This window comes from Empidonax traillii, unplaced genomic scaffold (genome assembly GCF_003031625.1).
Source record: "Empidonax traillii isolate 1590-97213 ecotype Southwest subspecies unplaced genomic scaffold, ASM303162v1 scaffold897:size315579, whole genome shotgun sequence".
Taxonomy (NCBI): Eukaryota; Metazoa; Chordata; class Aves; order Passeriformes; family Tyrannidae; genus Empidonax; species Empidonax traillii.
In genome coordinates, this window is record NW_020956090.1 from 42,564 (window position 1) to 55,880 (window position 13,317).

Here is a 13,317-nt window from a genome sequence, read left to right on the forward strand (position 1 = left end):
GCGGCACTCCGGCGCTCCCCTTCCAGCCCCGCTGCCCTCCGACCCGCTCCAGCGGCCACCCTCGCACCCTAGGCGACCCCAGCCCTGCCCCGGATCCCGCTCAGCATCCCGGCTCCGCGGCACCTGCCGCTGCCCGCTCCCCTCCGCGCACCGATGGCCCCGCCAACCGCGGCACCGGGAGCGGGTCATTCCTGCCCCGTGCAGGGGAAAGGATTAATTTGGCCAGTTATTCCTTTCCCCCCGCCCCGCGGTGGGGGAGGGCACACGCGCGTTGCCATGGGTGCCGGAGGAGCACCCAGAAAGTTGCGGGAGAGGGGCGGGGAGAAAGGGCTGGGCCGCCGGCCGGGGCTGAGTGGCCGCTGGGCGCCGCGCTGAGAGCCCGCGGGCGGCTGTGACGCCCACCTGCCGCCCCCGGCTGGCGGTGGGGGAGGGAGGGAGGACAGGGATAAACTTCAAACTTGGCCGGGCGGTCGGGCGGGCAGGGAGCAGCCTGGATGTGTCCATCGTTCCTCGGTGCTGACTCGCAGCCCTCGGGGCGCTGTGGGGCGGGCGCTGCCCGAGGAGCTTGGGGCGCCGCCGCGCCGCTTCCTCCGCCGCCGGCCATGGTGCGTGTGGGGCTCGGGGCTCAGCCCGGCCCCTGAGCGCGACGCGTCCCCCCGCCCCGCTCCGGGGCTGCCGCCGCTTCCCCGCGCCCCCGCCCGCCGCCACCTGCCTCTCCGCCGCGCCGCTGCCGACCTGAGGCCCTGGGCATCGCCTTTTCTCTGCGCTGCAGCCCGCCCGCTATGGAGCCGCCCGCGGGAAGCTGCCGGGAGTGAGCCCCGCTTTTCCCACCGACCCCGCTGGCCGCCCCCTCGGCGCCCGCGCTCGCTCCGATGGAACCGGAGGAGACGCCGCTCGCCCCCCCCAAGACCATGCTGCTTATGCTGAGGAAAGTTCGCAAGAGGCGGGAGATGCTGCTGCAGCAGCTGGGCTTCATCTGCGCCATCCTCTTCTTCGCCTGGTGCATGTCCAGCCTGCTCTCCAGAGCGGGTGAGTGGCGGTGGCGGCGGGACCGGCGGACCCCGGCAGGGCCGGGCGGGCGGCTGGGGCGGCCCGGGGGCTGCTGCCGCCTCAGGAGCAGCTGGGGTTTGGCGGGGTCAAGCGGCGCCGGCTATTCCCGTTTTGAGTCTCCCAGTGGAAATGCCCCAGCGGGCGGGGGAGCAGCGCGGGTTCCGCGGGAGAAACCCCTGCGCCGGTTGGATGCGTGGGGTGATGCGGATGCCCCGGGGAGAGGAGGCAGCTGCGCCGCTGGCGCCTGGGGGTCCAGGGTTCACTGACCCCGAGTCCGCCGCTCCTCTCGGGCCAGGGACCGAAGGGGCATCACGGGGCAGCTGCGTGCCTGGGAACGGCCCTGGAGGAGTTCCCCCCTGCTGCTGCATCAGAGTTGAGTTCTCTCCAGCGGCTTGTGGTCCCCGTTGCAACTTCGGGCCACCTTTCATTTTGTCCTTAGGTTGTAAACCTCCATCAGCTACAACCGCTGCTTTTCTCAATCTCTAACATGCACGTAACATCTTGCCCCCTCATTACGATCTGAATTTGATAGAAAATTTTGCATTTTAGCCAAGGAACAGTGTTAATCTCATGTTTTGTAGAGAGAGTATTATAGAGAGTCTTGTGCATCCTTTGTGCAAGTGCTGTGTTGGTAAACTGATGCATTTATAATTAACCACATGGTTGGGCTGTAAGTGTGCAGCTTCAGGCCCTCTTCGTGCAATATGTTTCATATCCCTCAAATACAAAGTCTAAGGTTGCTGGGGCAGCACTTGGGCCCCTAAGTAAGGGCTGCCAGCAGTCCTTAAGGATTTAAGAATAAAAATCAACTAAACCCAGATTTTATGTCTACATTTAGTATAAGAAAATCAGATTTCAGCACAATTAGGATGGGCCACATGCCTAAATTAGAGCTGAAGTTCAAGTGTATGCTTAGGGAAGAAAAATCTGCTGGACCTTGTCATACTTCGTAATGCTCTTGTGCTCGAATTATTGTCTGGGTTGTTTGAACTGTATCTAGGATGGCAGTAAGCCATCCACATAAGAATTCAGCATCTTAGACCATATTAGCATATTGCTCATCTTAAAACTTTCAGCTTGTTTTTTAAATTGTGGATTTAGAGTATACTGTTGATTTCTTTATTTAGAACTGCCTATGGGTTTTTTTCTCTTGCACCAGCTATTTATTTTCATAAACTTACTAGTTTGTGAAAACAAGTAATGGGGGTGTGAATATGTTTGCATATTTAAGGGTATTTTTGTTGAAGTTATTGTTTTTCTAGAACCTTTTTAGGTTTACATGAAAAATGTCATGACTAATGAAAGTTTTTAATCTCATGGGTTATCAACTAAATCCCTCATAACCTAATTTTTTGTGGTATGCTGCATCAGGTAGTTTTTTCTTTTAGCTGGCTAATTTAAAATACATATTATCCATAAACACTGACCATCTGTTCTCTATGTTTCTTATAATTGTGGCTCAGAATATTTTAGTAAATACTCTAGAAAATCTAACTTACAGGCTATATTTTTTTTGCAAGAGTTACTGTAACAAAACACAACCATTACATGATGACTGAATATAAACTTTAAGATCAGCCATGAAAAAATTTTTCTTGTTATTATAATATGTTCATTTGAAAAGGATAAGATTGAGGTGGAAGTGATTTAATTAAGAGGTTCTATTCTTTCTTTGATTATTATAATTGCATACTTTACATTATCACAAGTGCTCCGGTACGCTATTTAGCAGGTTTCATGGAGAATGCTTCTGGAATATGAGTTGAGGCAAAAGCTCCATAGACTTCTAAAGAGGTTTAGTTTTTTAAAGACGAGAGTTCACTGTGCAGTTGCTTCCCATTTTCTTTGACAAGTTATGAACAGTTTGATATTACCCAATATACCCAACACTGCAAAGTTCAGCGTCTGGACACAGAATAAACTAAAATGCAACTGGAACATGCCCATATGAATTTTTATTTTTTTGTGAAGGCAGTGATGTAGTATATGCAAATGCAGGTGACAAAATGGAAGTGTGGTTGTTGCTTATATCAGCATTGCTTGGCTGGTTTTGTCTATAGGAACCGCTAAGTGTCGGCTTTCACAGGTACAGGCTTCAGCATTTGCTTGCTGCAGAGTATTTTCCTGTTGTGGGTCACAGCCATTCTTGATGGCCAGGGAATGTTAACAGCTCAGATACTGCACCTTCGTAGCTGATTACACCCTTTGGAGGTGGGAGCACCCAGCATGCGTCTGTTGGCACGTGCTCCAGTCACACCTCGATTTTGCTGTGCTTACATTCTGATGGTCTGCCCGTGCTCCTCGCCAGTGGGTGCACACAGTCCACTTAGGATAACATAGGAAAAAAATCGGCATCAGTGGGTGTAACTTCTTTCTGTTTAATACAGGACGAGAACCAATTGTTGCAGACAGAGGTACCTTATCAGAACTGTGGAGGAATAGAAGGTTGATGGCATCACCTAATGGGACACATGAAGAGAACTGTACAGAGCCAGGTAAGATGGGAAAACTTTGTGATGTTTTGAGATGTATTGGGTAGTGCCGTCATGACCAAGCTGCAGTGATGTGTAAACATTAAAGTGTTAAACTTAAAAAAAACCCGGGACTGTTCTATGAAGAAATAAGGATTATAGTGCTATGTAATGACATGATTTTATCTATCAAAGGCAAGAGTTAATGTTCAGATGAAAGAATGTTTTGAGGGTCATTATGAGACCAGTGCTGGCAATTTGATTTCTTTAATTTTGTTTCTCTTGGTGCTTATTAATTTTGGTCTAGCTGATGCTGAATGTATTACACTAGTTATGAGAGGTGTGCTCTTCTTGAAACTATGGGTAGCTAAACATGCTGTGTTTGAGATGACATCTGAGCACACTAATTTGTGTTCATTACCATTATACAGTTAACTGTGCTTAGATAGTTTAATGATAAACTATGTATTCAGAGTAGGAATGTATGTTGTGTGAAGGGGGATGATGAGGTATGTGATATGGAAACCCTGGAATCCATTTTACTTCAGGATATCTATCTGGGCCAGGCAGTAAGAATTGATTGAGGGCAGGAATAGATGACGCATTTTAGTATCAGCATTAGTCCACAATGCTTTCATGTTCCCATCTGTCTTTCCAATGTGTATTTCCTTTCTCTCTCTCCTTGCCTCTCTGTGGTTTACGGTGTGTGGGAGATGAGATATTTTGCCAGCGGCGCTAGCCAAGTTAATTTGAAGTTGAGATTTTTTTTTTAATATGACTCTTTGATCAACTCTTAGATGGCAGTTGAGTCTGTGCCTTCTTGCAAACAGCGACAGCATGAGCTCTGGGATACTGTCAGCCCCAGGCACTGGGAGAGTTCGGAGCAGTACTCCTGTCCCTCACTTAGTATTCTTTCCTGCTCCTCTTCTGTTTTCCTCCATATATGTGATTGCATCAATATAATCATGTCTGAGCACACACTTGGCAGCACACCTGGAGCCAAGGCCACAGGGGGCCACAAAATTGTAGAAGCTAGATCAGAAAGATGCCTAGGAGAGTTCTGACAGGGATTTCCATTTGACAGGAATGAGAACTCTTACAATGATATGATAACACTGCCAAGGGAAGACATATTGATTGTATATAAATTGGAATCTTGGGAGCAGTGATGACTTCCTCACATGTTTAGAACAAATAGTTCAACTCCTTCCATTCCTCTAAAATTGCAAGATTAGTGTAAGAGCAATTGGAATAGATAAATAGAGTTGGGCCATTTCGATTTGCTTTCTGAAATTCAGGTCCCTGAGGTACGCTTTTCTCTATAAACACAAGAACTGGACACAAGGGAGGCCCAAATCTGCCTTGGGATGCTGAAGTTCTAAGAAAAATATCACAAGACTTGCATTAAATTAATGATTTTTAGTCACAGTGATGATATTAGCCTCTCTTTTAAAAAGTGTTTCTTATGTTAGAACACAGTTTTACAGATCAACTCTGGCAGGATTGCAACTGTAGCATTTTTAATCACTTCCTGTTATTCTGCAGTTATGTACAGCTTATCACTGTGTATCTTCTGCAGCTGAAGGGGGAATTGAGATGCTGCATGAGTGGCTAGATGTAAGATAGATGCAAATAAAGTAAGCATCTGAAAATAGCTGAAATTGATGTTTGGACAGGAGTGGATCCTGTCCATTAGAACAGAATGGACATAAGAACAATTATTGTTATTGCTCAGTAACAAGTTCTGTAGATTTGGCTGGCTTGTTCGTTTGGTGGTGTTTTTTTGTTTGTTTGTTTGTTTTGGGTTTTTGTTTGGTTTTTTTTTTGTGGATTGGTTGGTGTTGGTTTGTTTGTTTGTTTGTTTTATCTTTTCTTGTCAGGAAGCCTGGGAATGAGATTTGGCATGTAATGAGAATAAGGTACAATGATCTAAAACCTATCAAAAGAGGAAGAAGTAGCATAGCTCATCTCTGTGGGAATATAGCTTGTAATCACATGACTACAGAGAGAGAAGTCCCAGGAAAGGTCAAGAGACTTGATGAAGATTGCATAGAAAATTGGTTAGAGAGTGTAGATTTTCAGTTGGAATATGAAAACACTGTTCTCTATAGGCTCCTTTATGACATGTACTTATTCTTACCTATGCCATCTTTTGTGTCTGCTTTAAGCACAAGGGGCCCTAAAAATGCTTGGGGGTTTGTATATTATATAGCAGTTTTCTTATGTTCTGTGGATGTTTTCCCATGTATGTTTAGGGTATAAGAACTTCATAGTACCTTGGAAAATGCAAGTTGTTGCTGAGAGTCTGTTAATCCTTTGTGTCATTGCAGTGCTGTTGCTGTGCTCTCTTTTTATTAGCTTCCCACATAAGTCTGCAATTTTACTTCCTTTGTCCCAAAGGTTTTCAACGGAGTTAATTTATTTAGCACTTCACCCCACTTTCTTACTTATGTGTAAGTAAAAAAACCAAAACAAATAAATCCCCAATTGTTAGAAATTGCAGCTACAGAAGTTTATAAGGCCATGAGATCCCTGCAGTTCATGACAGTCATAACAAAGGCTCACCCTTTGTAATATATCTTGGTATAAAAACTCCATAAGCTTCTAGAGGTAGCCTTAGAAGCTTGTGGAAGCTGCTGTCTGCTAGAAGCTCACTTTTCCTACGCTGCCCGAGATAGTCTCATTTACTGAAGTAGATAATTTTGTATTGTGTTTTTCTGGAAGCATGTTTTCTGGGACCATTGTATCAGAACAGAAAAAACTTTGAAGTCTTGGCAATGCAGCTTTAAAAAAGAACCCTGAGGCTCTGACAAAGGAAAGAAAAAAATATATGTTTTTATGTATATATCCCTGGAGGAGAAAGATTGCTTTTATTATCAGAGGACTGATATTTGTGACTGTCTTAAGAGGTACTACACATATTTTCTGATAGTAACTATTCTGCAATCATAAGGAGTTATAGATAGTCTCTATCCCATAACAGCAGCAAGGAGCTGTAGATCAGCTGCAGGAAGGAGTAGGAGCATTTGTGAGCACCAAGCCAGCCTTGATTCTACTCTGGACTGAGACCAAATCTTCCCCATGGTTAATGTGTTGTGTAGCATTTTTCCATTTAAAGGTCTCCTCTAGCTTTAAACTTCCCCTTCGTTGAAAGCTCCTCTACCATGATAAGATAGAGGTCTTCATATTGTCCTAGAGGCTGAAGGATTTGTAGATTACATGTAGAAGGCTCTGGATGGTAGAAATTTTATGAGAATCTGGAATTTTTAAATTATGAATCTTATGCTTATTTGGTGTTGGGTGGCTGCTGTGGCTGGATGGCTGCTGTGGGTATTCCTCTTCGAGGGAAACTAAACTACCTTTTCTTTATGGCTCTGGGTAGATTTCTGTGGGAGCAGGAGTTGATCTGACCTCACTTAAAGCAGAACAATCAGAAAGGAAGAGTAGTTATCCCTAGCATCTTAACATAACTCGTTGGTTTGCAACCAGTGTTTTGGCCTTACCGAAGCTTTCGCTTCCATCTGCCATCAGCTCACTAGCTTGCAGTGCCATCTGTCCAGCAAGTCCCATTTGTAGCCTCTCTGCTCTGATGGCTTGCCTCATGTTTCAAAACGTTGCCATGACTCCATGTCCTCCAGAACTCCAAGTGACGTTTCCAGAGCGCTTGTAAGGTGGGGTGACTGGGAGGAATGATATTTCTTACTGTGTGACTCCACTGCGTCTTGTCGGGCTTTACTCAACTGACCCAGAGTTTTCGCTGTTGGGTACATTTTCAATTAATTCCTGTATATCGTGCAGAAAATACTTAAATTTCGTGCTGTGAATTAGAAATATCTGGGAATATATTTCCATTATCTTCTGACACTAGTCAGTAAGAGGCCTTGAAACTGAAAGAGGCAGTGGTGTTTTCTGTCCAGCAGTTTGTCAGCCATGGACAGTTCATGAGCTACACTGATTTTAAATGGCTGGCAGTTTTGTTCAGGCACGCTCCTCCCGTTGTTATCAGTGGGTGAAGATGAATTATGGCTTGGGGGAAAGAAAGGGTTAGCAATTCTCCCTGAGCCGTGCTGCGATTTTAGTTTGGAATTAAAGGGCACATTGCAGCAATGTTTTCTGTTCGTGCAGTGACAGAGAAAGCATCAGTCCTCTACAGTGAAATAAAATGTGTTTCTCATTAGCATGTGTATAAATTAGTTCTGAGTCAGGATCAAAAGTCATTAAGTCTGTGTATATTTTGCACTGTTCGTTATAACCTTGGGGACTCATGTAAGATGTGATGCATTGTAGAGAAACCATAGAAGTCTTAGACAGTTTTGTTAGTGTACCACAGAAAGGACAAGAGCCTCTTATTTTTTCTACAAAAGTTGATGATGTCTAAAAAAAGACTGACTCTTCAAAGTAATTTTCCAAAGGAATAGAGAAAGTTATTTCTTGTACACTTGTAGTAAAGACATTGTAGGAACCATCAATTTCCATCAGTTCTATTTAACAAATGCAGTGTTAATTTAAATACATAACTCTCAACATGTTGGATTGATGTATCCTTTTTCTTTCTTAATGCTTGTAGACACTTTAATGTATAAGGTCATAAACTTTGTGTAATAAATTCTAGTGGAATATGTAATTTTGTGCTCATGTAAATTCTCTTTAAACAATTTGATAATATGTATTTCTTTTAAACATTGTGCTCATGATCTTCCCTAGATCAATCTTCCATTTTGCAGCAGGGATAAATGCCTTAAACCTCTGCTATTAAGGAAGGAGATGGTATTAATAATTTCACTGTAAACCTTTGTTTCATGAACAGACTAAATTATTAGGCTCAGCGTGACCTGCAGATTCTCTTAGTATGCATTCATACAATACCTAGCACAGAAAGACTATTCTCTCATTGTGGTAATATGGCAATTGCTGTGTTGTGTTATTTGCAAATATTCCCCTCTCACCTATTAGTCAGACTTGCTGTCTGCCTTGATGCATAGAAAATGTGCAACTGTTGTAGTATGATAGAATTACTGAGAGTGCATATATGTGGATTTAAAATGTTTTGTTACTCCAGTGTCTTATGCCCTCAAAGACCAGGAAAATTACCAGTCTTAAGCATCCTTTTCTTGTGTTGATCTAAAAGGAAATGAAAATGGGGAAAGGTTTAAGAAAAAATTTCTTAGTAGTTTTGTGCATATGGTATTCACATATATTCACGTATAACACATAGATCCAGTGTCCTGTGCATGTCTGTGTATGCATGCACAGATATATATATTTATGTAGTTGAAAGACTTGTTAACCAGCTAGCATGAAGCTTATTTCTGTAGCCACTTGTCATGTGCTGGTGGGGTTTTATTTGGTTTGGGTTCTCTTTGGGTTGTTCCCCCTCACCCAGTGTCTGCAGACTCACTCTTGTCCCTGTTGAGCACTAAACCTTACTGATTATGATTTCAATGGTTTCTGTTTCTGGGGAAGATAGATGTGTGACAATTTAAAACTGCTTTTAGTGGAACAGGTGAGAGGGAGTGACAAACATTTAATGACAAGTTTTTCTCATGGGACTCTCTAGGTTTCCTAATCAGAACTCAGATTTAGGTTGAACTTCTGACAGTCTTTGAATGTGGTTATTAAATGGGTATGCAGGTAGGTGTAGTTGAAGTTAGTTGAGAAAAGTGTTTTGTTTATTTTTTTATGAAACAGTGTAGGAAATGTGCTTTGATTGAAGGTAGAATCTGAAAAATAACCATCCTTCTCTCTAAGCTGTTCATTTTCTAGCAGTGTTTTAATACTGGCATCCAAAATAGTAGAAAGAAATGAGACAAACATCTCTCTGTGCTTTGGCTTAACCTGCCAGCAGCATCCCCTGGAGAGCTGAGAACACAAAACGAACTCCAGGGTAATTTATCTATATCCCCAGGTCTAGGTGTCAAGTTTGCAGGAAATACTTTAACGCACAGTAAATTAGTGTCTGACTAAAATGCCATTTAGAGATGTAGTAAATAAAAGCAAATGAAACATATTTAATAGGTTTTTTTTATATTGTTGTATATTCTTAAACCTAATAAAATATTACTTGATATAATCTTATTTCATATGACTCAGATTTATTTATAGTTGGTTTGGGTTCAGTTAAAGCACACTGTGGATAGGTACTTTACAAGCTAAGTCTTTGCTCTGAACCCAAAAAGCAGGTCTGAAACAAAAATGAGAATTTCTAAAATGTAGCCACTTCAGAACTAAATTTAATGTCTGTGGATACAGGCCTGTACTTTCTTTCACTGGAACAAAACACCCAGGTTGAATGCTCTGCAGTGCCAAGACTAAGATCCGAAGTTTCCCATATCAGAAACTTCAGCTTTAGTATTTAGATGTCTGATTGCCTATATTTCAAACCACATTACCTAAACATTTCTCAAATATTAATGTAGTAATAGTGCAACATGTCTCTCTGTAACTGCAGACAACTCAGGCAGACAGCAGCTGTGTAAATTAGTGGCCTGAGGTCAAAATATGTGATAGAACAAAAAATCAAATCCAGATACCTCAGTCTTGATCTAGGCTCCTGCAAAAATGATATTTGATCACAAGTTTGGACTAATATGACCTCCTCAAGTTCACTAAAACCTGAGTTGCCCTCTGATTTGGTGTGGAAATCGAATTATATTTCACTCAGAACATACTTGAAATCCTGAATTGGGGATTTCAGAGTTAGAGTTAATGAGACTTAGGGTTGCAGATCTCTGTGCTATTGCTGACTGACCTTGGTGTGGGTATTTAGATGTGTTCTTCATTAGTATGACCATCCAGATAAACCTTTTTGTGTAGATACCTGCTCTATTTTCCACTCAGAAAATTGTGCTGTATAAAATTGTGCTGTTGGTATAAAAGCTGTGTTTAAATTTACCAATCCTTATCCACAGCAATTTTGATTTCACTCCTTGGTTTTTACCTTATTGCTTGTAACATGTCTCCATGTACTGCAGCTGAGACAGAAAGTGCTGCTGTCTTGCTTTATATCACGTGCAGTTCTTACCACACCTGATTTTACTGTTGTGAGTTGAAAAGGTTTGTAAATCAACCTGTGAGCATTAATCCATGCTCTTGGGGTTGGCCTAGGACAGTCTTCACGAGTTACTGGATTGTTTGACAGATGTTAAAACTCTGCATTTATTTCTTCATCTCCGTGCTCTTAGTGCCTTAACAATCCATAACTTGGACCACCAATGTGGAGGATTCAAACAGAGCTGGATGAGCACAGAACTGGGGTGCAGGGAAGCAGACTGTGAAAAGCACCCGGAGATAGAAAACTCTCACAGGAAGCTGCAGGAGGGACAGAGAAATTTGGGGGTTGGAATTGTGTTGTATGAAGACTAAGGTTATCCAGTCAGGGAGCCTGGAGTTGGGGGATAGATGAAAGGGACACATGAGTGAAGAGAGACTGAATTTGAATAGTGAACGGTGAGAGAATCTTGGTTATAGCAAGACAAAGAAGTAGGCCCTGAGAAGTAGTAAGCAGAGACAGTGCTAAGAGAAAGTGAAATATCAAAATTTGGTGAGAGGTTTGGTTTTGGTTGGGCAAGAAATCTAGAATGAAAAGCAAGGGGAGCCTGTAAAAGGAGCTTAAGTTACCAAAGGGCTGCTTTTTAGCCTTGTGTTTGGCACTTAAAACTGGATGTAGATATAAAGCAAGCCAGACCCTACTGAGTCTTAGCTCTCTCTCTTTGAATCTCAATAGTTTTTTTTGAGGGTCAAAATGACTGATTAAAAAATACACTTAGGCACAATGTGCAATTATAGTAAATTAATTTTAAACTTTGTTCTGCTAATATTTCTGATAGGAACCCTCAACATTGATTTTTTTCAGAAGTTACGAAATATTATTATAGGTATTTAGTTCTGCATTCAATAATGCCAAAGACATTTTACATAATAGATGTGATTACCCACATAACAGGCTGAAAATACTCTATGAGCCTGCTGACAATTAAATTGGCATCAGTCCTGTTCTGTAGGGAGGCAAGACCTTCAGGCAATAAAGAGTGGTGGTTTTCTTTATTCTTTGAAGTTGACAAACACTGAAGACGTAGTAGAAATTGTAATAGCCTTAGAAACAGCCAAATTCATTTCTGCTGGGACTCTACTGGTAAGTTGAAGTACAGCAGAGCAGACACTTCAGGTGGATGGCAGGTTACATATGTGCGTGCTCATTCAGTTGCTTCCTTTTTTGCGGCGTTAAATTAATGGTTTAATGTGAAGGACAAGTGCTGCAATAATGGTATTTAGAACGACATTCTCTACCTATAGTGAGGAACAGTGGTAAATGTGCCTTCTTGTGAGCAAGAAGGTGATAATTTAGACTCTGTCTGTTCATTCTCCATACGTACTTGCTTGTTGGACAGTGCCCTGAGATCGGCTAAACCTGATGAATTATTTTTCCCCTGCATATGATACACTCAGTTTCCTGGATTGAGGGTAACATGACTGGAACTATAGCAGAGGAATCTGAACCTTTGAATAGCAAGATGTAAAATGTTCACAGATGGTGGGAAACATTTAAATTTCTGGAATAGAATTTCTGGATGACATTTATGTTTAGAAGCTTAAATTGACTGAAATGTGGAAACCAGATTTATTATCCCCTTCCCCTATTTACTGTGAATCAGCTCGTGCTTTGAGTTTTGTGAGCTCCTAGTGCAAACACAGACTCTTGGAGAGAGGCAGTTGTTCTTTAGAGCATCTGAGGGCATATCTGTGCTGGTGTACACTGCCTTAACTCCCCTGTTATTACAATCTCGACATATTTTACAGCAGCTGGGGTTTTGCCCTACATATTTAGTGCTGGATGGTGAGATGCCTAGTTCTTTGGTGAGAATTTTCTCCCTTTACTTTTCATGCCTTTGTGAAGTTTGCATTCTTTGCCTGATTATGTCACAGTTTTTTAAATCCCTCCACAGGATCTTTGACTACTGTTGCCTAAAACTGTAAGGCTTTTTCTTACCTCCTGAAGCCTTTTACAAGCCTTTCTCTTCCCTGTTGCTGCTGTCCTTTGTTTGCTCCCTTTATCTGCACTGAAACTTCAAGATGTTCCCAGTGTCCTTTTACCATTTTTTGTTATTTTTGTGTAGACCCATGCAGATTAGTGCATGAAGGAAACTGTCTAGAATATTATTGTTCTCTCCTTCCTTGAATCTCACTTCATGAGCCATGAGCATCAGGGTGCTCTCGAGGGACTGGCTAGCCAGGATTGGCTGCGCAGGGAAGAAGTGAAAGCAAGCATATTAATTAGTCCTCTTTCAGTCATGTTTTGCTAGTTGAGGGTGGAAGGTCCCTATAGAGCTGTAGTGTCGTCTGTCCTTGTTGTGAGATGCAGCGGCAGTCCCTAAGAGCACCAAATGGAAATGGACAAGGAAAAGAAGACTGAAAAAGGCAAAGTGACTTACCCAGAATCTGCAGAGCTCAGTAGTTATGCTGTGTTTTCTTTCCCTCCATAATCATAAATTATAGCCATATTAAGTTCATCGAGCCTGGAGCTGTTGCTGATGCCACCATCACCTTTCAGCTCTCCTTCCTGATCAACCCATGACTTGACTCTTTTATTGTGCTTTTTAAAATGAGAAATACAACTTTTCACAATAAATAAAATGGTTACTGCTTAACAGCTAGTTACAACTGGTAGCTCAGTGCTACACTACAGAGCACTTAGGATTTCTCCATGTCCTCCACTTAGAGGAAGAGGAAACCTTGGAAAGTAAAGATCTTCTCATTTTTCCTACAAGGGGGTGAATACATGCCTAGCTGACCCAGCTTT

The 13,317-nt window shown here is 42.5% G+C and overlaps 1 protein-coding gene across 1 annotated transcript in view; it reads left to right on the forward strand.

The window, feature by feature from the left end:
- The first annotated feature begins 357 nt into the window (after positions 1–357).
- The window catches only part of SLC24A4 (solute carrier family 24 member 4), a 94,332-nt gene continuing 81,372 nt past the window's right edge, over positions 358–13,317 (forward strand). The window contains exons 1-2 of the mRNA XM_027902630.1: positions 358–1,029; positions 3,438–3,545. Coding sequence (XP_027758431.1) covers positions 873–1,029; positions 3,438–3,545 — 265 coding nt within the window. The 5' untranslated portion in view covers positions 358–872. The remainder of the gene's footprint in view (positions 1,030–3,437; positions 3,546–13,317) is intronic.